The sequence below is a fragment of the Aedes albopictus genome, chromosome 3 (assembly GCF_035046485.1).
Source record: "Aedes albopictus strain Foshan chromosome 3, AalbF5, whole genome shotgun sequence".
Classification (NCBI taxonomy): Eukaryota; Metazoa; Arthropoda; class Insecta; order Diptera; family Culicidae; genus Aedes; species Aedes albopictus.
In genome coordinates, this window is record NC_085138.1 from 173,390,356 (window position 1) to 173,415,518 (window position 25,163).

Below are 25,163 nucleotides of genomic sequence, written 5' to 3' on the forward strand. Positions count from 1 at the left end.
TTATGAACTTTGTAGGCTAATTTACGATTTTTGAATTTTTGATCTGATAGTTCGACCGGACTAACCACTTGTTTTAAACATTTGCTATCAACCTCGGGGGAAATTTTATGTATTCATGCAAGCATTCGTCAAATGCGAGATATGATGTGAGTTTACATGGAATTTTCTTAAACAGTGGAAACCCTGAAGTTAGACAAGAAAGAAGTCTCAGTTTGCAAACAAAGATTGTGCCACCTTGTCATGGCGAAAAAGTTTATATTGCCTTTAGAAATGAAAGTAAATTTTACTAAAATATATGCGAATAACTAAAAAGCTTTACGTAGTAGTATTCGATAATGCTACAAAATCCTTTTGTGTATTATGATTAAAATTCCCTTTGCTTAGTAATCAAAGTAGGTAGTATCAATGTTGAGGACATGCAAAGTTCCAATATGGTCGTAATGTCGTATAAAAGTTGAAAATGAAGAATTCAATTGAATTTCATCTTTGAATCATGCTCTCATTACAATATGTTATCTTTTTAGAGTTTTTCCCATGTGCGCAGAATTAGGAACATTAGTGCGCAGAATAAGGAACATTCCAAAAATGGGTGCGCAGATTTAGGAACAGAGACACACTTTAGAATTTTCATGATTTTACATATAAATTGAGTGTTTTGTATAAGAATTATATTTTTCCCTCATTTACAAAGCTAATAACTATGTGCAGTCAAAAATTGAGCCAAATCGGTTCGATTTGGAATTTGTTACAGCTGATTGAAATTGAAAAAGTCTTAGATGCGCAGAATATGGGCCCTCCACGGTACTTCATATTTAGTGTAGTGTAGTGTCTATTCCAAGTGGTAATAATAGTTATGTAGGCTCACACTTGTCGTTATCATAAAGAAGCGACGATGTATTTGTGATATGTATTACTTATTTGAAAAAAAAAGGAATCCTGTATACATATGTATATCAATTATATTTCTTTCAACTAAATACATGTACTCAACTCACAACCAAATATCTTCCACATATCTGTCAGGCTTTTTCAGTTCTCCAAGAAACTCTTCCGCCTCTCCTTGACCTATGCCCTGTACGGTGCTGATTATCTCTGCGAACTTACGTTCTATTTGAGGCAACATCAGCTTGCCATCACCACAGACGTAAAACTTACAACTGGATTCGCAGAGCAGCCGCACTAATGCTTCCTTATTGTCTTCCAGCAGATCCTGAACATGTGGGAATTTGGTCTCTCTGTCCCGCGAAAAGGCCACAGAGAGATTGTTCAAAACTAAATCTCGAGTGTATCGTTCCAGTTCTTCGCGGCAAATATAGCTGGAATGTTCATATCGAAATCCTGCGAAAAGCCATGCGTTACCCAGCGAGCTAGGATTCGACGATTTGCGTCGTTTCTCCAAGAAACTTAGATATGGAGCTACTCCTGTACCAGCTCCAATCATAACCACGTCACTTTTCATATCCTCGTCTGCGTAGGCAAACCGCGTCGATTTCCGAAAATACAGAAATACTGGATTTTTGCTTATGCAGTGCTCCTTCAACATTGTCGTTGTCAATCCTGGTGATTCCTCGTTCAGTGAGAAAATTATTCTCAAGCTGCCCACTTGGCCTGGACCGTCGTGATAATTTGCGATGGAATATGGTCGAGGCATCAGCCTTGGTAGGTGTTCGATCAAAACAGATAAGGGTGGTTTGCAGCTAGGGATATGCTTGATCAACGCGACGAGGCCCATCCTGGGCTCTAGGATGATGTCATCGTAAGCGTGACCATCTTTACTGCAGAGCAAAGAGATGAATTGCTTTTCTGCATCATCAGTGGTGTGGTCCAGCAGAGCTCGAAGGAATAGCTGAAATTATTTATTGAAAAATATGCTTACACTCTGTTGAAAAAATTAAAGCGTACACTCTGTTGAAAAAAAATTAGGTAATGGATCGAGAGCCCAAATCTTCATTATTGTTTAAAGTCAAGAAATGTGGAATTCAAATAGTTACCTTTTTGGGAATCGCTCTCAGATCCAGGCATTCTTTGAACAGTTTTGTGATCTGTATCGTGGATGGCACGTGTGGTGGAAGTTTTGCTGCTTTTTTCTTTGTTGAAGGATCTACAGTAACTCGTAAGCTCAAACTGCCCGACGACTCCAATTCCAAGTGTTTCAGTAAATCATTCACGTCGCTGTCGAAATTGCTTGTCAATATTCCCACGGTGTCCCCTGGCTCGTACAAATGGTCGATTTGGGCTTTTGTCGTCAACGTCAAATCGTACACGGATTTGATATCTTCACCATGAGCAAGAATGCGGTAGTCATCAATTGCATATTCGTATACCTTAGTTGCTTCAAAAGGTTGACTACAATTTATTTGCAAATGGTTTGATTCATTTAGTGATTCCTGGAATAGATAAACAAAATTAATAAAAATAGCAATTTTCTTGCTTTGTTTTTGTCTTTGTAGCGATTTTAAATTTGAATTTCTTTCTTCTCTTTTTCTCTTTGACCTAGCATCCCTACTAAAGGCAAAGCTGCCTTCTCAGTTTAGTGCTCTACCTACATATTATCATTTTCACAGTCTTAAACTAAGAGATTCCTTTGCCAATATGTATATCATGTAGCCTATAGAGGCTACAATCTAAGCTAATAATATACACAAGCAAACGGGCATTTGCAGAGGAAGCTCTCAGTTAATAACTATGCTCAAACTGAGAAGCAGGCTTTGTACTAGTAAAAACGTTTCGCCAAGAAGAAGAAGAAGAACATGTGGTAGGCATGAAGATACTTTATATCAGGGTGTCTGCTCATAAGACAAAATAAAATTCCCTGAGTTTCCCAGGTTTTTTTTTTCAGGATGAATTGGAAATGTCCCTGGCCAAGATCACAGGGTTCGACGGTATAAAAGTGAAGGATATTAACTGTAATTCTTGTAATGAAAATATCACCTTTAACACTTTAATGCGCCTCCAACGGTTCGTTGCGAATCGGCTGCTACAGATGGAGTATGGCTGATTTATCAGAAATGCTCGATAAACAGGAGGGACCTGCTGGGGCCTAGTAGTTTCTATACCCAGAAAACAGTTTCGGTCGATTGAGTCTGGGAAGGATTCGAGAGTCGTTGTGAATCATAATGCAAATTTTTGTGTTTTATGACGAGTCTCGGAATCTTTTTTGTCTCAGCAGACTTCGAACTGTTTTCTAGGCTTCCCACTATTCGATTAATTTTAACAAATACCTACTACACTATACATATACAAATTTAATTCAAATATGAAATAATTAGTCGTATCTCGCGTATTCAATTTGCTAATACATAGTTCTCAACATTTGATGTGCTCTCGTGATTCAATTTTCTCTATAATTTTCAATATCAATTTAAAATAACTAAGAAACTAATAGTGGGAAGTGCAGCAGTTAACAGTGCTTGCTTATAGATTCGAAGCTAACGTGTGATCAAGACGAAATCGACAAAAACTGACTACTTCGACTTTGACTAACGTAGACTATTTATGACAAATTAGATATTTATACATTTTTCGACTGAGTGAATGAAAGGTTTTCTTTAAGCTGATAGTGCTAGGGATGTGGACGAAAGACAACTTTCAAAGATAATAAAAACAATACTAAAATGAGGATCGACGAAAATGGACATAACAAACACATCGACTATCTAACATATCAAAGGCACACCAAAGATTACTGAATTATAGGGCCCATATAGCCGAGGCGGTAAACGCACGGGTATTCAGCAGGACCATGCTGAGGGTGACGGGTTCGATTCCCGGTCGGTCCAGGATCTTTTCGTAAAGAAAATTTCCTTGACTTCCTTGGGCATAGAGTATCTTCGTGCCTGCCACACGATATACACATGCAAAATGGTCATTGGCAGAGGAAGCTCTCAGTTAATAACTGTGGAAGTGCTGCTCATAGAACACTAAGCTGAGAAGCAGGCTTTGTCCCAGGAGGACGTTACGCCAAGAAGAGAGAGAGGGCACAGCATAAATATGAACAATAACATTTTTTAAACCTTGACATGACAAAAAAAAAAACAAATGCAAAATCGACCATATGACAAAACCGAAACTTTCACACCTTCTACCGTAACCTTCTGAGTCAGTACGCAACAGTGTCTTACTGGACGACATGTTCCGTGCACGGCTGGTGAACTGCTTCCGAAGGATTACGTTAAAAAAAAAGATGAATTTGAAATGTAAATAATTGAAAAATTAGCCCAAATTATATAAAATTTGTATAGTTTTCAAAAACTATACAGAAATGTGCTCAAAACTTGAGTTAAAATTTTTAAGAAAAAATCGCAGGATTTACAATGACAATGACATCTCCAAATCAAGAAAAAAAAACTAGGGGTGGGTAATGTATGAGACATAACCGCAATATTGACGTAGGACAAAGGCTAGAACGAAATTCCGATTTTTCGGGTCAATGACAGTGTTCTTCTAAATACACGGACTTGTCACATGAAAAAGCCTATACAATATATTTTTTTACAGACGCTGGCAAAATTCAAATGGGCGGATTGATGTGTAGAGTAAAATTGTAATGTTATCACTTTCGCTGAACCTATTCATAAGTATCTGTTGACTAATTCAAGAATTATTTAATTTTGATGGTATTGGTTGTTCATTCAACCGTTCTTTAAAAGATTTTTTATAGAACGGATAAAATTAGTAGAATATTGAATGACGTTATAGATCATAGCTTCCCAAACATCGTTTCGCGATATCGTCGGTTTCCTGCAATAGGGGCACAACTCAAACTTTGTCATTTTTGAGATTTTGATGGCAAATGATGAAAAACTATGTAAAATTTCATCTCACAAAGACCCGTTCCAAAATTCGTTGTGAAACGCGAGATTTGGGCATTTTCACCAATTTTCCGCAGTAAGGGCACAACTCAAAATCAGTCAACTTTTTCAATAGTCGTTGAAAAATAGTTGTCAAAAATTCATGAAACAGATAGTCCTTCAGCTCCTTTCAATGATACAACAATCAAAATTTGTTTACTTTTGTCAAATGATGAGAGAAATAAGTGAATTTGCAGGAGGTGCTTCATGATTGCCAATTTTCAAACGCTTATTCTGAAAATTCACATTTTTTGAGTTGTGCCCCTATTGCAGGAAACCGACGATATAACCCCAACCGTTTGCAGGCACGCTTTAATTGTTCCACGCAAAGTGAGGTGACGACAGACTAGGGGGTCGCAAAAGTAATGTTTGGAAAACGAAACGTTAGATCATTTTGGAGTATCTCGTGAAAAGTTCTGGATTCGGCAATACGTTGTATACTTCTGAGTAGAACAATTAGTGGTCGAGCCGGCTATACTGTTGCTAGGCTTTCAGTCTGTTGCTTCTCATTATATCCAACTCATAACTCTTGAGGAATAATTTTTGGTAATCCTGAAAAGAACCGTTCACCAATGGGTGTTGGTTTTATTCGCACTAAATGCAGGATGCCACCGAAAAACTGGCCCGCCGCTTGCTGCCGTGGATGAGATTCATGGTTCTATCAGCTAGTGCTAGATAGCCGAGAGTCGGTGCGGGGATGACATCCTCTCCCCTTGACTGATCCAACGAAAATGACGAAAGAAAACAGAGGAAACAGCTTTTATGCCCCTAGATTAGCTGGTGAAGTACTTCCCATTTGCTGGCATTCCAGAAGTATTGAATGGTAACACTTATTTTAAATTGATAAATATTAGAATGTATCAATGTTTCTCGCAAAATTGTCCCGATAAAATAATGCGTTGCTAAATTTCGGGTTGAACGATTAGTGTTTGACTTCGCTGTTGCTTCGCCACCAAGCATTCAATATAGGGTCTTGTACCATTTGGGCAATATAGCCGAGGCGGTAAACGCACGGGTATTCAGCATGACCATGCTGAGGGTGACGGGTTCGATTCCCGGTCGGTCCAGGATCTTTTCGTAAAGGAAATTTCCTTGACTTTCTTGGGCATAGAGTATCTTCGTGCCTGCCACACGATATACACATGCAAAATGGTCATTGGCAGAGGAAGCTCTCAGTTAATAACTGTGGAAGTGCTCATAGAACACTAAGCTGAGAAGCAGGCTTTGTCCCAGTGAGGACGTTACGCCAAGAAGAGAGAGAGAGACCATTTGGGCAGGTGTACCTATTTTGGGCACTTGCCGCTATAACTAAGACAATATCAAACTGATTGATTTGAAATTTTGTATAGAGTTAGGCACGTACAGTATCTAACCCTGAACAAAAACTCAAATCAATCGGTTTGATATTGACTTAGTTATAGCGGCAAGTGCCCAAATAGGCACACCTGCCCAAATGGTACAATACCCTATCACTTTGCGCTTACACTACCTTTTTCCTGATCGATGGAATAAAATATACCGCATTTAGTTCACCACTGGACTGCGCACTGAGTCTTCATAAGGGAACGTCCATAAATTACGTCACACAAAATTTGACTATTTTCAACCCCCCTTCCCCCTATATCACACTTTTTGTATGAGGCCTCTAAAATTTTAGTATGGGTCGTCACACTTTGCCGAACACCCCCTCCCCCCCTCAAAACGTGACGTAATTTATGGACGTTCCCTAAGTGCGAAAACGTAAAAACGTAAATAAAACTGCGCGATTGCATCAAATCAAATAGATGTCTTGTGCTCTGCTCTTGTGCTCTGAAGACACCATGTTGATTGGATGCAATCGCGCACTTTTATTTGCGTTTTCGCACTCGTGAAAACTAGTGCGAGAGTCCAGTGGTGAACTAAATGCGCTATAATTATCCGATTCATAACTCTTTCGGGAACATTTTCGTTGGTCCTGAAAAGGACCGTTTGAATAATGGACGATTTTGATGAATTCTTCCTGCCACGCAATATGTGTTGGTTTTCGCCGCGCTCAATGCTAGGTGCCTTCTAAAACTCATCTACCGCTTGATGCCGTGCTCAGTGGATGAAATTGCGTGTACTAACAGCCGAGAGTCGACGCACTTGATGTGCAGCTGCCAGCTGTATCCACCTCCACCCTCCTTGATTGATCCAACGAAAATGACGTAAGAAAACAGAGGGCACAGCTTTTATACCTCTGGATTAGCAGATGAAGCTCCTCCCATTTGGCTGGTTTCCAGTTTATTTCGTTTGCATGCCCCGCCTACATGCACCCAGACGCTTCAATTGATTAATCAACCCAGAAATGAGTAAATTTTCATCGAAAAGAGCACCAAGCATTCATTCTTTCACTTTTTGGTTGCATCACGGTTTTCCTGACCGATGGAATGAATCCTGTTTAAGGAACCTGGACGATTTAAGAAAGAAAACTACATTAATTCACCATTTCACGCAATGTGTGTTGGATTTCTCCGCTCTGAATGCCGGATACCGTCGAAAATTGCCCCGTCGCTTGCTACCGTGGATAAGATTTAGTAACCGGCTTCACTGTTGCTGAGGCACGAGTATTCAATCTTTACTATTTGGTTCCACTACACTTTTCTCGATCGATTGATGAAAATTATCCGATTTATAGCTCATGAGTTATCATTTTCGGTGGTCCTGATAAGAATCGTTTGGTTATGAATTCACCATGCCAAGCAATGCATGTTGGTTTTCTCCGCGCTTAATGCTGGGCCACCGAAAACTGACCTGCTGCTTACTGCCGTGAATAAAATTAGTAGTTGACTTCACTCTTGCTGACAAACGGAGCTGTCTTCCACTTTTCGGTTACAACACTATTCTCGATCGATGGAGGTATACTTATTCTTAACTCTTTAGGAAAGACTTTCTGTGGTCCTGAAAAGGACCGTTGGAATAATGGACAGTTTTGATGAATTCATCATGCCACGCAATGCGTGTTGGTTTTCTCCGCGCTCAATGCTAGGTGCCTCCGAAAACTGGTCCGCCGCTTGCTGCTGTGCTCAGTGGATGAGATTCCTGGTACTAACAACCGAGAGTCGACGCAGTTGATGTGCAGCTGCCAGCTGTGGAAGTGACATCCACCTCCATCCTCCTTGATTGTTCCAACGAAACTGACGAAAGAAATATTAGATAGATACCATTTATTTCTGTCAAATTTTTACATTCTGTGTTACAGTTTTGGTTAAGAGATACAACTTACGTTTTTCTTCTTTGAGTCATTTTGATTGGATGCTATGTAGTTTTGTTAAACAAGTGCTTAACTAATTGTTTTGTTGGCTAAAGCCAGTGTTGTTTTAAAAACTTACATACTACTATTTACAAAATTTACAACTTAAATCTACTATATACACTTTATACACACTTATACTACTATTTACAAAAAATATAAGTTCCTGATTAACTCATAATTTGATATTTGTGTTTTTTCTCTAAACTTTTCACTGTGTTTGTTAATACGATCACAAATTTTGTCAATTTTTGCTTGTTCATGAAGATCATCAATTCTGGTAAACCTAGATGCATTTAGAATTAACCTTAAAAATTTATTTTGGACTATTTGAATTTTTCTTTTGTGTGTCATTGCACAGGTTTCCCAGACAGGTATAGCATATTCAATTACTGGGGCTACAATTTGCTTATATACTGCCAGTTTATTCTCAATACAAAGTTTTGACTTTCGGTTTATTAGGGGGTATAAACATTTTAGAAGTAATAAGCATTTGTTCTTGGTTTTCTCTGTGTGAGACCTGAATAACAATTTTTCATCTAAAGTTACACCGAGTAAAATTACTTCCTTAGACCAATCGATCATATTATTTTCGATGATAATTTTGCAATTGTTTGCAGGTTTGAGTCGTTCTGATTGCTTATAAAGAAACATTATCGCTTGAGTTTTGGTAGAGTTGATCTTAATCTTCCATTTTGACATGTACTCTACCAGAACGTTAAGGCATCGCTGGAGTTTATTTGTTAATTCTCGAGGAGATCTACCCTTTACCGCAATGGATGTGTCATCCGCAAACAGCGAAAGTACACATCCATCCGGTAGCTGTGGTAGGTCCGAGGTGAAGATGCTATACAGGATTGGTCCCAGCAAGCTGCCTTGTGGGACTCCCGCCGGGATGGCGTAACTATCAGACACTGAACCTTCCAGCGACACCCTGAACGTCCTGTTTTGAAGGTAGTTACGGATTATCTTTGTTAGATACAGAGGAACATTGAAAATATTTAGCTTATAGATAAGGCCTTCGTGCCAAACATTGTCGAAGGCCTTCTCTACGTCGAGGAGGGCCATCGCTGTTGACTTGGAGACGGCCTTGTTGTTGTTGATGCAGTTCACCATCCGCTTGAGCTGATGCACTGTAGAGTGGCCCCGCCTGAAGCCGAACTGTTCAGGAGGCAGCACGTCGTTCGAGTTGATGTTCTCGAGGAGCCTATCCAGTATTATTCGCTCGAATAGCTTGCTAATCGAGGCGAGGAGACTGATGGGGCGGTAGCTGCTTGGGGAGGATGGGTCCTTGCCTGGCTTGAGGATAGGAATGACCTTTGCGATCTTCCAGCAGCTAGGAAAGTAGCTTAGTTCCAGACATCGGTTGAATATGGAGGCTAGGATGGCTTGAACCTTGGTCGACAAGTTTTTGAGGACGAGATTGAAGACTCCGTCGAAACCGGGGGCCTTCATGTTCTTCAGACTCTTTAGCGCATTCGAGATTTCCTCAGTCGAGACTTTCTTCTCCTCGGGAACATCCGAGGGGGAGCAGTCGGTGTTTTGAATACTTTGGGCAACCTCCTGTTCAAGGGGACTTGACATGGTGCTACCCAGATTGTGAGAGCGAACAAAGTGACTTCCGATGGCAGAAAGTTTCTCGGCGGAGGTGACCAAAATTTTTTCATCGAGTTTCAATGGGGGGACAGGTTTAGGTTTGTTCTTCAAAACTTTGCAGACTTTCCAAAAAGGTTTGGATCTTTTATCGAGGCCTTGAAGAACTCTTCCAAAATTTTCATTTCGAAGAGACTCCAATCGATCTTTGATTAGTCTGTTGAGCATGTACATCTGGTGCTTCTTATTAAGGTCCCCGCTGCGCTGAAACTGGCGTCGGCAACTGTTTCGTGCTTGGATGAGGTATTTGGTGTGCGGGTCGATTTGTAGGTACTCACCCTTAGTTTGTAGGCGTCGAACGCATGCCTCATCCGCCGTGTCGATCGCTCTCTGGAGGTCCACCAACGCTGTGTCGATATCTTCGGTGCTGTTGAGCGGTGGATTTTCTTCCACCAAGTCGTCCACCACACGTCGAAACGCCACCCAGTTGACGCTGCGGTAGTCTTTGCGAAAGCGCGTCGGAGTCTGGGAAGCGCTTGAATTGATCAGACAGACCACGGGGTTGTGATCCGAGCTCAGGTCGTTTACAGTTGTTGGCTTGGAGATACAGCAGTTTGCAAGGAACAGGTCCAATGTACTTGGTACACCGGCTGGAGAGATGAACGTGGGCTCGTCGGGGAACTCAACCGTGTAGTGGCCCAGTTGAGCATCGTCGAATAGTAGGCATCCGTTGCGATTTCGTTTGGAATTTTTCCAAGCTTCATGCCGGGCGTTAAGGTCTCCACCGACGACGGTTTTCGTGTTGCACCTTGTCAGCTTGGCTAGGTCGTTTTTGAAGCTAGAGGAAGATCCATCATGGTCCTTGCACTGCCGCGGACAGTAGGCAGCGATGAATCGGATGTTGCCAGTAGGGCTTTCGATTTCCACTCCAAGCGCTTCGATGGTGGAGGTAGCGAGGTGGGGGAGTACGAAGAACCGAATACCGTGTTTGATGATGATGCAGACACCGCCACCGTTTGAGCGAGGGCGGTCGAGGCGGATGGTGGAATATCCTTGTAGGCTAAAGTTGTCCTTGGGCTTGAGGTGAGTTTCGGTAATTAGTCCGATGTCGATGTGTTGCTCGTGTAGAAAGGAGGAGAGTTCGATCTTTTTTGCTCTGATAGAGCAAGCATTCCAGTTCATCACCTTCAGTGGCTTAGAACCCATACTGGATGACGAACGTACCGAGCACCTGGATCTGCTCGAATTTTGATTTGCAGCCACGAAGAGCATTGGTCATTTCGACGAAAATCGCCATCAGTTCCGCGCTGCTGTGAAGCGTGCTTGAGGGCGCTTCCGAGTGCCACGCTGTCGGGGGAGGTTTTGAACTGGACGTACGCTGGAAGCCCGGCGGAATGCCGGTTGGCATCTTTGGAGGTTCGATTTGGTTTGGGTTCAAGGGTGGGAAGTTTGATTCGTAATTCGCAGACGAGAAATGCGAACGTCGATCGGCTCGACGCCCTGGTTGATTGCCGACGGTAGCTTGTCGTCGAATCTTGAGGAATTCAGCTCGTTTCCCACACGTTTTGTCGGACGCCGGATGCTTTCCGCCGCAGTTGGCACAGCGAGGATCAGATTCTTCTTCTGCGGGGCATTTTTCGGTAGAGTGAGCGGCACCACAACGGTTGCACCGGCTGGCCCGATGGCAGTGTCGGGTGCCGTGCCCAAAGTGGAGACAGTTCATGCACATAGTGACGTCGTGCCTGGAACGGTGCGCATCCCAAGTCACCTGGATGTTGGAGATGGTGCGGATATCTCTGAGTTGCTTCAGCGTGACGGAACCGCGCTGGAAGTAGATGAGGTACATGGTGTCCCTGTACCTCGAGTCCTCCTGTCGCTTTATCTCGCGGACCTCGAGTGCCTGCAGCTGATGCTCCACGAGAAGCTGCTTTTTCAGCGACTCGCTGGTCACACCGGGTAGACCACGAACAATAGCCTTGAAAGGTTTTTCACCCGGTTTGTCGTGGGTGAAATACTCCAGTTTGCACTGCTTGAGAAGGTTCTCCACTAGCAGGAACTCATCCTCAGTTTTGCACAGGATTTTAGTGCCGATGCCGCTTATCTTGAAGATTGGCTTGACGCCCAACTTTTCCACTAGCGGTTGTAGCTTGTGGAAGTTGAAGTTGACCACCACCAGCGGAGGCAACTTGGCTTTTTTCGGCAGGCTTGCCGACGGTTTCACTTTCGCTTGCTTGCGTGGCTGCTGTGCGGTGTCCGAATCACCGAAATCTTCCTCGAGATCGGAGAATCTGTTCTCCGATGTCACGCTTTCCGACGCCAAACTGGGATCGCCGGCGTTCTTCTTCCTCCGTTTCGTCCCCTTCACTTCTTTCCATGAACCGGTAGCGCCACCGGCCACGAACTCAAGCTCCATACTTTTCACTTCTTCTCTTCTCTTTCTTCGCACTTCGCGTTCACTTTTCGTCGCGCTCGAGAAAAAATCCACACGTCTGCTCGGGGCAAACACTCAGACTCGAATGATGAATCCTGACGAAAGAAAACAGAGAACAAAGCTTTTATACCCCTAGATTAGCAGATGGAACTCCTCCCATTTGGCTGGCTTCCAGTTTATTTCGTTTGCATGCCCCGCCTGCACGCACCCAGACGCACCAAACGATTAATCAACCCAGAAATGAGTAAATTTTCTTTGAACGGATGAAGTTACCAAAATGTTAATTCGAAAAATGTTAGAATTAAACAATGTTTCACTCAAAATGGTCTTAATAGGAAAATGCGTTACTAAATTCCAGTTGGAATCATTAGTGACCGGCTTCGTAACTGTTGCTGAGCCATGAAGCATTCAATCTTTCACTTTTTGGTTGCACCACACTTTTCTCGAACGATGGAGGAAAATTATCCGAATCATAACTCTTATGGAAACAGTTTCGATGGTCCTGAAAAGGACCGGGACGTATGATGGGCAAATAATTTGCATTATTTCACTCCGCCACGCAATGCTTGTGGGATTTATCTGCGCTGAATGCTGGACGCCGTCGCGAATTTGCCCGCCGCTTGCTGCCGTAGATGAGATTTATGACCGGCTTCACCGTAGCTGAACAACCACCAAGCATTCAATTTATCACTATTTGCTTTCACTAAAACTTTCCTCGATCGACGGAGGAAATTTATCTAATTAACTCTCTCATTTTCGATGGTCCTGAAAAGAACCGTTTGAATAATGGACGATTTTAGGAAGGAAATGAAATGAATGCATCATGCCACGCGCGGTTTTCTCCGCGCTGAATGATGGATGCCGTCGAAAACTGGCCCACCGCTTGTTCCCCTGGATGCGATTCCTGGTGCTATCGATAGTCGAGCGTCGTCGCTGGGTTGATGTGCCGCTGCTCAGCTGGAGGTGACATTCACCTTTGTTGGTTGTTCCAACGAAATCAACGAACTGCGAACTGCTCTCTCCTCGACGGTGGTCGAAATGGAACTGACAATCAGCTCTCGCATGATCGCATTCCTTCCTGCGTCGTAGCTCCACCGCACGATGTGCACCAATCAGAGAGCGTTGGTAGACTGAACGAGAAAATTTGTCCGCTACCCATATTTATAGATTTCAGCGATTTCAATGTCTGACTTTAAAACAACTTTTCAACTATTTATCAATGATTTTTAGGTTCACCGAATATTACAAATTGAACGTGGGAGTTTCATCTCTCGGATAACGGGATTTGTTTATCATTTTGTTCAGTGGGAAAGATACTGTGAGCGTTTAAAATCTTTCACTCAAACGTAACGCTCTTGGGTTCATAAATTTTGAAATGACACCGGGTATAGAAAACAGAGACGTAGTCCTACGTCAAAAACATTCAGGAGTTCAATCAGTATAAATTCCACAAACTATATGACCGTTAAGTTCCATACACAGTAGACCTGTTCACTTTTTTTTCACCTGCCCATGTCACATCAAATTATCAATCCACATGCAAAAACAAGGCTTCAGTCCAAAAATAGCCAAATTGATAAAGGTTTAGAGGTGTATCAAATCGATTTTGTGTTTTTTCGAGCATTTTCTCGAAAATGTACTTCAATATCCCTTTCGGGACGGAGCACAAAAAAGTAAAATCTTCATACAAATTGCTCAACTTTGGATCTCCAGAACTCTTAGATTTCCCAACAAACCAACAATTATTTTTCCTCATTTGAAAGAACTGCTCTTTATCTTTCGATTTCTAGCTTTGATTGCCTTTATAAATCGGAAATAACAAATATGCGATAGATAAAACTTTTACATGTTTTACGGTTTTTGTCCACTTTTTGTTTACCTTGTTGTGGTAAATCCCACAGGCAACGTAAACAAAAGTTTATTTACACACATGCAGGTACAAGTGATGGCTGAATTATGGAAACAGTTTACATCACTTAAAACAAAGTCTAAACACATGAAAAAAAAATGCAAACATGTTACTGCTCAAAAGTACAATTGTGCTGGTTCGTCACGAAAGGGATATCCAGAAAATTGCACCAGAAAGGTACCGAAAATACCGTTAAAATATAGTTAGAACAATACTCTACAACTTTGCCGAAGACACTACGGTGTTTAAATTGCGTATTTCAAATTTATTCAGCAATTTTCGTTAAAAAATCACAAAAAATACAATATTTTTACGATTTTTCATGTAAAAGTCATGTAATTTTACTTTGTTTTAAGTGACTAATTTTATGAGGTATTGCTCCTTTGTGTTACGAACATTTCGTCCATACATCATTTTAGTGTAGAAACTCGTTTTCATTGACTTATTATCAAAAGTTTGTCACGTTGATACTAAAAATTGTACAAAGTTGCCAGCATAAAATAAAACAAAGTTACCCATGATTTAAACGTCATTACACTTCTTTGTCTCATCTGCATCAGTTTAAATTTGGTGCAGTTGGTTGAGCATGAGATTGTGGACTCGAAGATTCAAGGTTTGAGTCCTGGAATAGCATTTTTTGCGTCTCGATCCTGCTATAAGTTGATGAAACTACGCACTGCATCTCATTGCATTTTGGCATCATAGCATTGTTTCGAAACCGTAGAGTGCATAGTAAGAATGAAGTTTCCCTTCATCGTGTAGTTGTGCTGATTTGTGGGTAGATAGATAACAAGTAAGCTGCACCCACAGTTGTCTGTAAAATGTTGCATCCAGAAGCAGTTCCATCATCGTATTGAAATGTTTTAGCTAAATTGATCATTATCAAACAGATGCTCAATATTTCGCCCAGCTGATGTCGTCGACACGATTTATTGTCAACAAGTATAAACTAAATATCTAGCTAGTCCTGGAATGGGCTTAATTGGCAGGTCCCGATCATTATTATTTGGGAGATTGCGTGTAAGTAATGGCAAATTCATCATCTTAACTACTACAAAGAAAGAAAAAATAGTTTATCATGTATTTGAGCTTGAACCTGGGACCTTCTGATCCGCAGGCTTGAGCCTTACCATCTGCACCATTTCTGATACTTAAATCAAAAGACATTAGAATACGATGGCATGACGTCTTAATCATGGGTAACTTTGTTTTAATTCGTGCTGGTAACTCTGTGCGATTTTTAGTATCAACGAGACATACTTTTGATAATTAGTCAATGAAAACGAATTCCTACACAAAAACGATGTATGGACGAAAGTTCGTTACACAAAGGAGTAATCGCTAAATAATTTAGTCACTTAAAACAATGTAAAATTACATGACTTTTATATGTAAAGTCGAAAAAATAACGTGTTTTTTCGTGATTTTTAAACTAAAATTGTTGAATAACTTCGAAATACGCAATTTAAACACCGTAGTGTCTTCGGCAAAGTTGTAGAGTATTGTTCTAACTATATCCTAACGGTATCTCCGGCATTTTTTCGGAGCAATTTTGTAAATTTCTGAGTAAATTTCTGCGAAAACGGCTAAAAAACACAAAATCGATTTGATACACCTTTAAATTTTCATCAATTTGGCTCAATTTTGGACTTAAGACTTGGTTTTACATGTGGATTGATAATTTGATGTGTCACGGAGAATCGGAGAAAAAAGTTTCAAAGTGAACAGGTTTAATACACAGTTTTGAATATGAACTTGGATGTTTATACTCTGTGCTGGTGGTCTAGTGTTGAGATTTCGCAATTCTGCCCATGATTTTACCTTAAATCTTTTCAGAATTCCTTCCTTGAATTTATTTTCAGTTTCAGAATTCTTCAACATGTGTTCTTCAAAACCAAACATAAACCGATTTGATCTGCATAACGACATCAATTCAACCATAAACCCTCTGTAAGACGAAAGAAGCCCATCCTAAGGTGCTCTTAGAGAGTTAGTTGATTTTAAGATTTTTAAACTTGTTGTACTTCCGAAGATATCCTCTAGGCGACTTGCTCTCTGCTTGTAGAGCTCTTCAAATGCACGATAAAACGATAATAAATTTGTCAGCTTCTGTTACTGCTTCAGCTCTTATGTTGGAAGATTAGTTAAATTGAATCAGGAGAAGCAAAATGATGACAAAAAGTAACAGATGAGCTTTATTTTGAAACTCGATACTTATGAACACCTACCTGGTTATCGTTTATTTCCAATGTTTTGATAAATGACAGAGGAGCCGGTGGTAGTTTTATCGCGACATTGGAATACCGCTTAAGAATGTCGTTCAAGGACATGGTAAAACTTAAAATATTTAAGTAAAGAACAACACGTTGTTCACAAATTTGCCCGATCAACAAATCAAACCAAAACAACCAGGGAACGTTCAAAAATTACGTCCAACATTTGGGGGGGGGGGGTCTAGAAAAGTGTGACAGTACGTGTATTGGGTATAGGGAAATTGCGTGACAGAGTGGGGAGGGGGGGGTCTAGAAATCCCGAAAAACGATGGACGTAATTTTTGAATCTTCCCCCAGATGAAAACAAAATGTATGCGATGTTTTCATTCGTGTATGTGTTAGTAAAACACTGGAACAAATGATGACCAATATTTGAGAAGAAATTCACTATAGTAGACGTTCGCTCGGTGCAAACGCTTTAACTGCAATGCTTTTTAACTGAAAGTCCGCTAAGTGCAACAATTTTGCAGTTATCGCACCGCTATCCGTCAAAATGAAATGTCAACAGCGATGCGATGTTTTTCGCATGCACTTTTGTTGCAATGCGATGTTTTTCGAATGCACATTGGTTGCATTCTGCAACAACTGACAGTTATGTGACGTCTGTCAGTTGTTGCAGTTATCGAATTTCATTCGGTAAGTGAAACGTAAACATGTTGCAGTTATCGAACGTCTACTGTATTAATTAGTACTGTAATCCGGGGTAACATTGATCAGAATTTTCGATCTTTCTTGAATAATTCTCTTGTTTAAGCAAACGATACATGTTTTATATTTTTAAAACAAGTACTGGCCCTTTGAGTATGTGTTAAACTACTCGAAAAAGTTTTGTAAAATTTTAAAATATGTTTAAACAGGCTTTTTAATCTAATTTTTGATTTTGTTGATTTGGGGTAACATTGATCATGTCAGTGATCAATGTTCGTTTGTGTTGAAAGTACCCTTGCTTACATAATTCGGGGTCGCTGATTTCGAATATGTTGTCCAAATTCTTACAAGTTGTGTACTTTTTTAATTATTTTAGGAATAAAATCCTCCAAACCGCGAATAACGCCTAAATGTAGGCAATGGCTTAAGGAAATGATAGCCTTCTTTTAATAAATCGTATATTTTACTGATAAGTAGCATTTTCTTAAAAGTTTTTGTTATCAAATCCAACTCCAGGATATCATATTGAAGTAATACAGTGATTTCGAACCTTATACTGTATCTAGTATTCATACCATGCATGAATGTTTGACGATGTACAGTAGACGTTCGATAAGTGTAACATGTTTACGTTTCACTTACCGAATAAAATTCGATAACTGCAACCAGGCCCCTGGCATGAATGAAATAGAAATGATAGAACAAGTATGTTTTTCAGTTTCTGCGTGCACATTTTGTGCGCACAGAAAATGTGCACACAAAAATTCGTTGAGTGCGCACTCAGTCGTGCTTCCAGTGCAATACTGTGTGTACCACAGGGAGTATGCAAGTACTATTACGCCGCCTAGTAGCAAATGCATTTGCTTGTCTAAGATATCGCATAAATCACAGACAAATAGATGTTACACTAACGAAATTTCAATCTCATATATCTCATGATCCTGATTACTTAGAGAGTTGGTGTCTTCGGCAAAGTTGTTTGGCTGGTCAAGGACTAACCGATAATAAAACTTAAGATTCAAAATTCCACCGCTAGGCGGTGCTAGTGAGTTAACAAATTTTATTTTTCATATATATCAGGAAAATTTGCAAAAAATTGCAACTAGCGCCGCCTAGCTGCAGAAACTTGAACCAAACGGTAATTATTCTGAAAGCCCATGATCTACCAAACAATATTGCCGAAGACACCATCTTTCTACAAAATCAGGATGCTGAGATATGCGAAATTTAAAATTTGTTTGCTCTCTAGCGCCGCCTAACGGTGGAATTTTGATCTCAAGTCTTATTAACGGTTAGTCCTTGACCAGCCAAACAACTTTGCCGAAGACACCAACTCTCTAAGTAATCAGGATCATGAGATATATGAGATTGAAATTTCGTTAGTGTCACATATCTATTTGTCTGTGATTTATGTGATATCTTCAGGCCCCTGACACGGCCTATATCAATGCATTGGAATCATGGTAGACAGGATGTCCTGGGCGCTAATAAATAGCGCCCACTGTCAAATGCGAAAACATCAACATTTTTTTGTTTAACGTTTATTTTGGTTTGTTGATAAGTTTTTGAAATCATTTTTTCCATCTGTTATGATCACAAAACACTTCAAACTGGCTTTAATATTAATGTACGGTAAGAGGAGCATGCGATTAGTTGAATAAAGCAACCCAACAAACACGCATTGTGAATGTGATTTCGTGTGTGGCTCACAACATCAAACAAAAGCTGCGTTTGTTGATAACACGCTCATTTCAATTTGCACGAATATGAGTATAAGGCCGTTAGATGTTGGCTACGATATAGGGTATCGCGCTACTTGGGCGGTGGCTTCTATATTCGTCTGTTTTCCACTATAGCTCAGTCAATTTTGAACCAATTGACTTGAAATGTTGTACACGGGTAGATACTATACCTATCTCACTGCATTCCAAAAATTGTGTCAATTGGTTCAAATTTGACTGAGTTATAGTGGAAAACAGACGAAAATAGAAGCCACCGCCCAAGTGGCGCGATTCCCTATTTCATTCATGCCAGGGGCCTGGATATCTTAGACAAGCAGATGCAACACTGACAAAATTTCCATCCCTTCTTCTTCTTCTTCTTCTTGGCGTAACGTCCTCATTAGGACAAAGCCTGCTTCTCAGCTTAGTGTTCTATGAGCACTTCCACAGTTATTAACTGAGAGCTTCCTCTGCCAATGACCATTTTGCATGTGTATATCGTGTGGCAGGCACGAAGATACTCTATGCCCAAGGAAGTCAAGGAAATTTCCTTTACGAAAAGATCCTGGACCGACCGGGAATCGAACCCGTCACCCTCAGCATGGTCATGCTGAATACCCGTGCGTTTACCGCCATCCCATATATCTCAGAATCCTGATTACTTGGAGAGTTGGTTTCTTCGGCAAAGTAGTTCAGCTGGTCAAGGGCTTTCAGAATATGGGCCGTATGATTCGTGATTTCACCGCTAGGCGGCGCAAGAGAGCCTACAAATTTTACATTTCACATATCTCAGCATTCTGATTCTTCAGAAAGATGGTGTCTTCGGCAAAATTGTTTGGTAGATCAAGGGCTTTCAGAATAATTACCGTTTGGTTTAAGTTTCTGCAGCTAGGCGGCGCTAGTTGCATTTTTTTGCAAATTTTCCTGATATATATGAAAAACATAATTTGCTAACTCACTAGCACCGCCTAGCGGTGGAATTTTGAATCTTAAGTTTTATTATCGATTAGTCCTTGTCCAGCCAAACAACTTTGCCGAAGACACCAACTCTCTAAGTAATCAGGATCATGAGATATATGAGATTGAAATTTCGTTGCATTTTTTTGCAAATTTTCCTGATATATTTGAAAAACAAAATTTGTTAGCTCACTAGCACAGCCTTTTGGTGGAATTTGGAACCAAAATATCCATCAACTGTAAGTTCTTGACCAGCTTAAGACGTCTGCTTGTCTCTGATATCACAGGATTTGATTATAGACACTATAGATTCCATAGACTCGCGAAGGCTAAGACAACTGTAGCCAAACGAACTGTCAGTTCGTGTAGCCAAACGAGCATGACGTCACGATTTCAATAGCGACAATGGATTGCGTGACGTCATATTCGCTCGGTACACTCTAAATTCACGGTAAAACACACTAAAATCGTATTGCTCAACCATGTCTCCGCGAGTCTATGGAATCTATAGTGTCTATAGATTTGATGCCCCTTAGCGGGTTTTGGACTCACTGGCATGCTTTCGGTTCACCAAATGCTCAAACAAAACTGACCCCTTTGAACACACTGCGTGTGCACTGAGTTCTGTTTTTTCTGCGTGCGCGCAGAAATTGCGCACTGGGATTATGATCTGCGAGCTCTCATTGCTCTCACGCAGCACTCTAATCACCCGCACAAAAACTCTGCGTGAGAGAAATTATGTACATTTCATTGAGCGTTTTTTCTCTCGCTCTTTTGTAAGAAAAATGAAACTGAGAAGTTCAGTGAAAGATGAGCGAAAATGGGCACAGTTTCTGCGTGACATGCCATCCCTGCCTCTAGACTGATTCTCTGTAAAATAATATATGTAACACGCATTGAAAAGTTTAATGCTGAACTTTTAAACTAGAATTTTCCATATTTTTTATAACGAAAACTATTTATCTCGACGAATTCTTCCGAAAAAGCATTGGAGCACCCCTCCGACTATGCTCCTCCATCCTTGCCACCATCAGCTGGCAGCATCGGCAGCATGAGCAGCATAAAAGAAATGTCAGATTGAATCAAAACAAACCACACCAACCGAGAGAGAGAATCTCACGCACGTGTTGCTCCTACGTTAAATATGTCAAAGCGATGTGTCAGTTTGGTTGCTGTCTCGCTCTGCAATCGAACGACGATTCCAACGGCGATTCCAAAAACGACAGTTCTGATTCGTCGTGTTCAGTTAGCAAATCCACGTACAATATTTATATGCAAAATAATATGTAAAAAGGTCGATTTGTTTACATTTGCGGCACACCGTGTGTAGGCTTGAGTTTTTTATGTGGCAGTTGTTGCAGTTATCGAAATCAATTGGATAAAAACGTTAACATGTTGTAGTTATCGATCGTCTACTGTACACACTTGAATTTTACCGGCGTTGCAGGAGTGTTCCATGGGTTTCAGAAGGTTTCAGAGGCGTTTAAGAGGTTTTCAAGGAATTCCAGAGGCGTTCCAGGGGTGTTCAAGAGGATTGAAGGGGTCCCAGGGGCATTCCAGAAGTGTTTTATAGGGTTAAGGAGGTACTAGGGGCGTTCCATGGCCATCCAGGGAATTTAATGGGATTTCGGGAAGTTCCTAGGGTTTTCAAGGAGTTATAGATGTTCCAGGAGTGTTTCTTGGATTTCGAAGGCGTTCTAGGGGCGTTTCTTCAGAGGGTCTACTACTGGGGCTTACAGTATACCGGTAGTATCGGTAAAATACCGGTACTGGATTTTTTTTTACCAAAATGAAGAGTAATCTGTTTTGTACAGAAAATTTTCAATTTATAAGACATTTGTAAATTCCGGTTTTCAAAAGTGTCATAATATATAATAAAAAAAAATCTGAAATAAACAAAACATAAGGATAGAAAAAAAATATATATATAGAAAGAAATGAGAAAAAAATGATTTATTGTTTAGTTTTTTTTAATTCATTTTTATTCGTGATCTAAACTAATTCTTCACACAATTGTTAAGTTTCTGCGCAGTGTGAAAGACAGTATCTTGGTCTGTCCAAAATAAAACAGGAACAACTTTGCATGTACTAAAACCAGATAGACAGAAGAAGATTTATCTGATTTTTGCTTTGTGATGGTATCAACGGTATAAACGGATTCTAAAGACAAGAAACACGAAACACAAGGTTTAACGAGAAACCCTTATCTAACCATTTTTATTATTTTATAAATCCATATCCAAAATTCAACGAAATTCAACCAATCATTGCTATGATATCCTGGATTCGCAGAAAGGTTGCATATAAGAAACGTTTGTTTATCAAAGTACTTAGTTTCAATTGTTTTCGTTTATTACCATTGTATATTAGCTATACTAATGACCGGATTTCAACACTTCGAGAGAGACTTTTCAGTATCGAAAGTACCGGTACCAAGGTTCAGTCAGTACCGGTATTTCGGTACCAATAATTGGTCGGTAATATCGATATTTTCGGTACCGGTACTACTGGTACTACATCCCTAACATCCACGCTCCACATATCGATCTCCCTTTATATTTAAAGCCATGAAACGTACTTTCGACTTGAGTTTACAAAGTTTTATTACAATTTATGTCCTATTTTAGATATCCACGTGCTGCCAGTCTAGATCTATGAGGTCTTTGTTTTACTTCACAGCAAAGAAAAATGGTATACATGCTGAAAAATAGTGTGGCAATAATGTTATATAACGAGTCTGGAATACTCGAGACACTTTAATGTTATAATGCATTTGACATTTCGATGCCCTGTATACCAGTGTACGAAGTCGGAAAGGCATCAACTTTTTGAGCCAGAGTTCCACTTATGTGATGTGCTTCATGAATTATTTCTGGGACTACTCAAGGAACGCTTCCGGGATACATTCAGGAATTTCTAAAAAAAAACATCAGGAAGTCTTGTTGGAATTTCTCGGCCAATTCCTGCTGGTAATCTACCAGGAATTCTAAGTGAACTCCTAAAGAGCAGTTACTGAAGAATCTCAGCTGATATTGTTTGATAAATTACAGTAAGTATTCGTGAAAAACATAGTAGGAATATCTGAATGAATCCTATTCCTAGCAATAATGTTGCAAGAGATATTTCTTAAGGTATCCTTGAAAAATCTCTCAGAAATCACAAAAGGAATGCTACATGCAGCATAGGGGTGATACACAAATTATGTCACGCAAAAATCGATCTTTTTCAACTACACAGCCCCCCCCCTATGACACATATTTTGTATGAAACCTCACCATTATTTGTATGGGTCGTCACGCTCTGCAAACCCCCCTCTCCCTAAAAGCGTAACGTAATTTGTGCCTGGCCCCATATCTACAATAATCTTTGAAGAAACCTCTGGGGCAATCTCAGCAAGAATTTCTAGAGAAATCCCATCATGAATTTGTGGAAGAATTCCAATAGGATTTCTCAAACGGCTTTTCCTTGGATTCCCCCAAGAGTTCCTCTTTGTATTTTTCTGTGCATTTCTCCAAGAATTCGTTCAGGACCTCTTTTAGAAAAAAAAACTCTAGGAGTGCCCAGACCATGTGAATTTCTACAGAAGTTCCTTTTGTGATTTTTACAGGTTTTTTAACGTTCCGCCACAAATGTCACTTCAAATTTCCCCAAAAATGCCTGCAGGGTTTTCTCCACAAATCCGTCGTTCCTCTCTCTTGGAATTTATCCAAGAATTCCTCTGGGATCAACTCTTGACATTCTTGTTGGGATTCATCGAATCATTCTTGATAGGATTCATACAGCAACAACTACTGTAACTTCTCTATGGTTTCCTCCGGAAATTCACCCACAGATTTTTCCCAGGAATTACTTCAAAATTTCTCTTGCGATTCTTCCAAGAATGTTGTTTCAGGGATTGTTTCCGGAATTCCTGTTCGTTTTCGTATTGGAAATCATCTTCAGATTCTTTTGAGGAATTATGTTGAAATTGATCCTGATTTCTCGAGGAATTTGTGGTGGGAAACTTCTAGAAAGTCTTGCCGGGATTCCTCAAGCAATTACCGGCGGAAATTATTCAGCCATTCCTAGGGGAGTCTTGAGAGCAATAACTGCAAAATTACCATCTGGAAATGCTTGTGAAATCCCTGCAATAATTCATGGAGATAATCCGAAAGGAATTCCTAGAGGAATCATTGAAGAAATCTCTAAAACAATTATCAGAACTATTTCTGGATGAGTTCTTGAATAAACTGTAGAACATTCTTTCCCGAGGGAAGAGTCTTAGCAGAAATTTCTAGCAGAATCTCATCAGGCATTCCTGGAGGAATACTTAGAGGAATTCTCAAAAGATTTCCGCAGCAATTATTGCCGGGATGAGTGCTGGGGTTCCTCTGAAGATTTCTCTGAGGATCCCACCAGGATTTTTTCCTGGAATTCTTCTCCGAGGATTCCTCTAGGAGTTCCTATTGTCATACATCCAGTAAACAGCAGGGATTCCAAAAACACCTTCCAGAATTTCTTTGGAAATTCTTATTGAGATTTCCATGGAATATCTCCAATAAATATTATTATTGCTCTTAAAAGTCCTGCAGGAAATCCTGGAGGATTCTATGCAGATATTGCATGGCAAACCCAGAAAAAATCCTGGTGGATACCTTGCCTGTAATGTCTAGAGAAATCTCAGTAGCAGTCCCGGAACAATTCCAGCAGTAGTTCGTAATATATTCTCAAGAAAAACCCATGAAAAAAATACAGAAGAAATTACTGGAGGAGTCCCAGCAAAATAGTCCTATTAGTAAGGTAAGAAAAATTGAGGGGTCCAGACGCAAATAACTGCAAGTGACTACTCTGTTGATTTTGAACTTATTTAGCATATCAAATTTTTTTTACAACTTCAAGCTTTCAGGAACTTCTCCAAGATTATTTGTACGATAATTAGAAAAATTACGATAATTAGAAAAATTACGATAATTAGAAAAATTACGATAAATCGGAGAAAATTGGCTCGACTTTGAAATTCCATTCATTTAGCATGGGATGAAAAATCGCAGGAAACGCCTACAGAAGCCCATCAGGTATCATTCCTCTTGGAGTTTTCCCAAAGATTTTTAAACATATTTTAATACATATTTCTTCTGTGATACTGGTGATACCTTCAAGGATTCCTCCAGGGATTTCTCCAAGGTATTCTATAGAAATTCTTCTTGCGATTCATTCATAGATTTCTTCAAGGATTCCTTAAGATTTTTTTCTAAGAGTACCCGTCGAAATTCCTACTAGAATTTCTCAAGGAATTCTTGCTGGCATTTCTCAAACATTTTCACCTGGTATTGCTCTAGAAATTCCTCTCGAAAGCCCATTTAGAATTCCTGGAGGATTCTCAGCAGACATTGCTTGAGAAATCTCAACAAAACTTCCTGGTGGATTATACTAGAAGTTTCTGAATGGTGTATCACTACTGGTGAAATCTCAGCAATAGTTCCTAAAGGAATTTCAAGTTGATTGGCCAGCTGTTGTGGCAAGCTGCTTCT

At 40.2% G+C, this 25,163-nt stretch overlaps 1 protein-coding gene across 1 annotated transcript; it reads right to left on the minus strand.

Moving 5' to 3' along the window:
• Positions 1 to 934: 934 nt before the first annotated feature.
• LOC109401790 (methionine synthase reductase-like) lies at positions 935 to 16,459 on the minus strand. The gene is made up of 3 exons (XM_029854198.2): positions 16,283 to 16,459; positions 1,992 to 2,387; positions 935 to 1,846 (listed from the first exon to the last, which is right to left on the minus strand). Exons 1-3 carry the CDS (start codon positions 16,382 to 16,384, stop codon positions 992 to 994), a joined length of 1,353 nt encoding a protein of 450 aa, XP_029710058.2. The 5' UTR covers positions 16,385 to 16,459; the 3' UTR covers positions 935 to 991.
• Between the last annotated feature and the right edge of the window lie 8,704 nt (positions 16,460 to 25,163).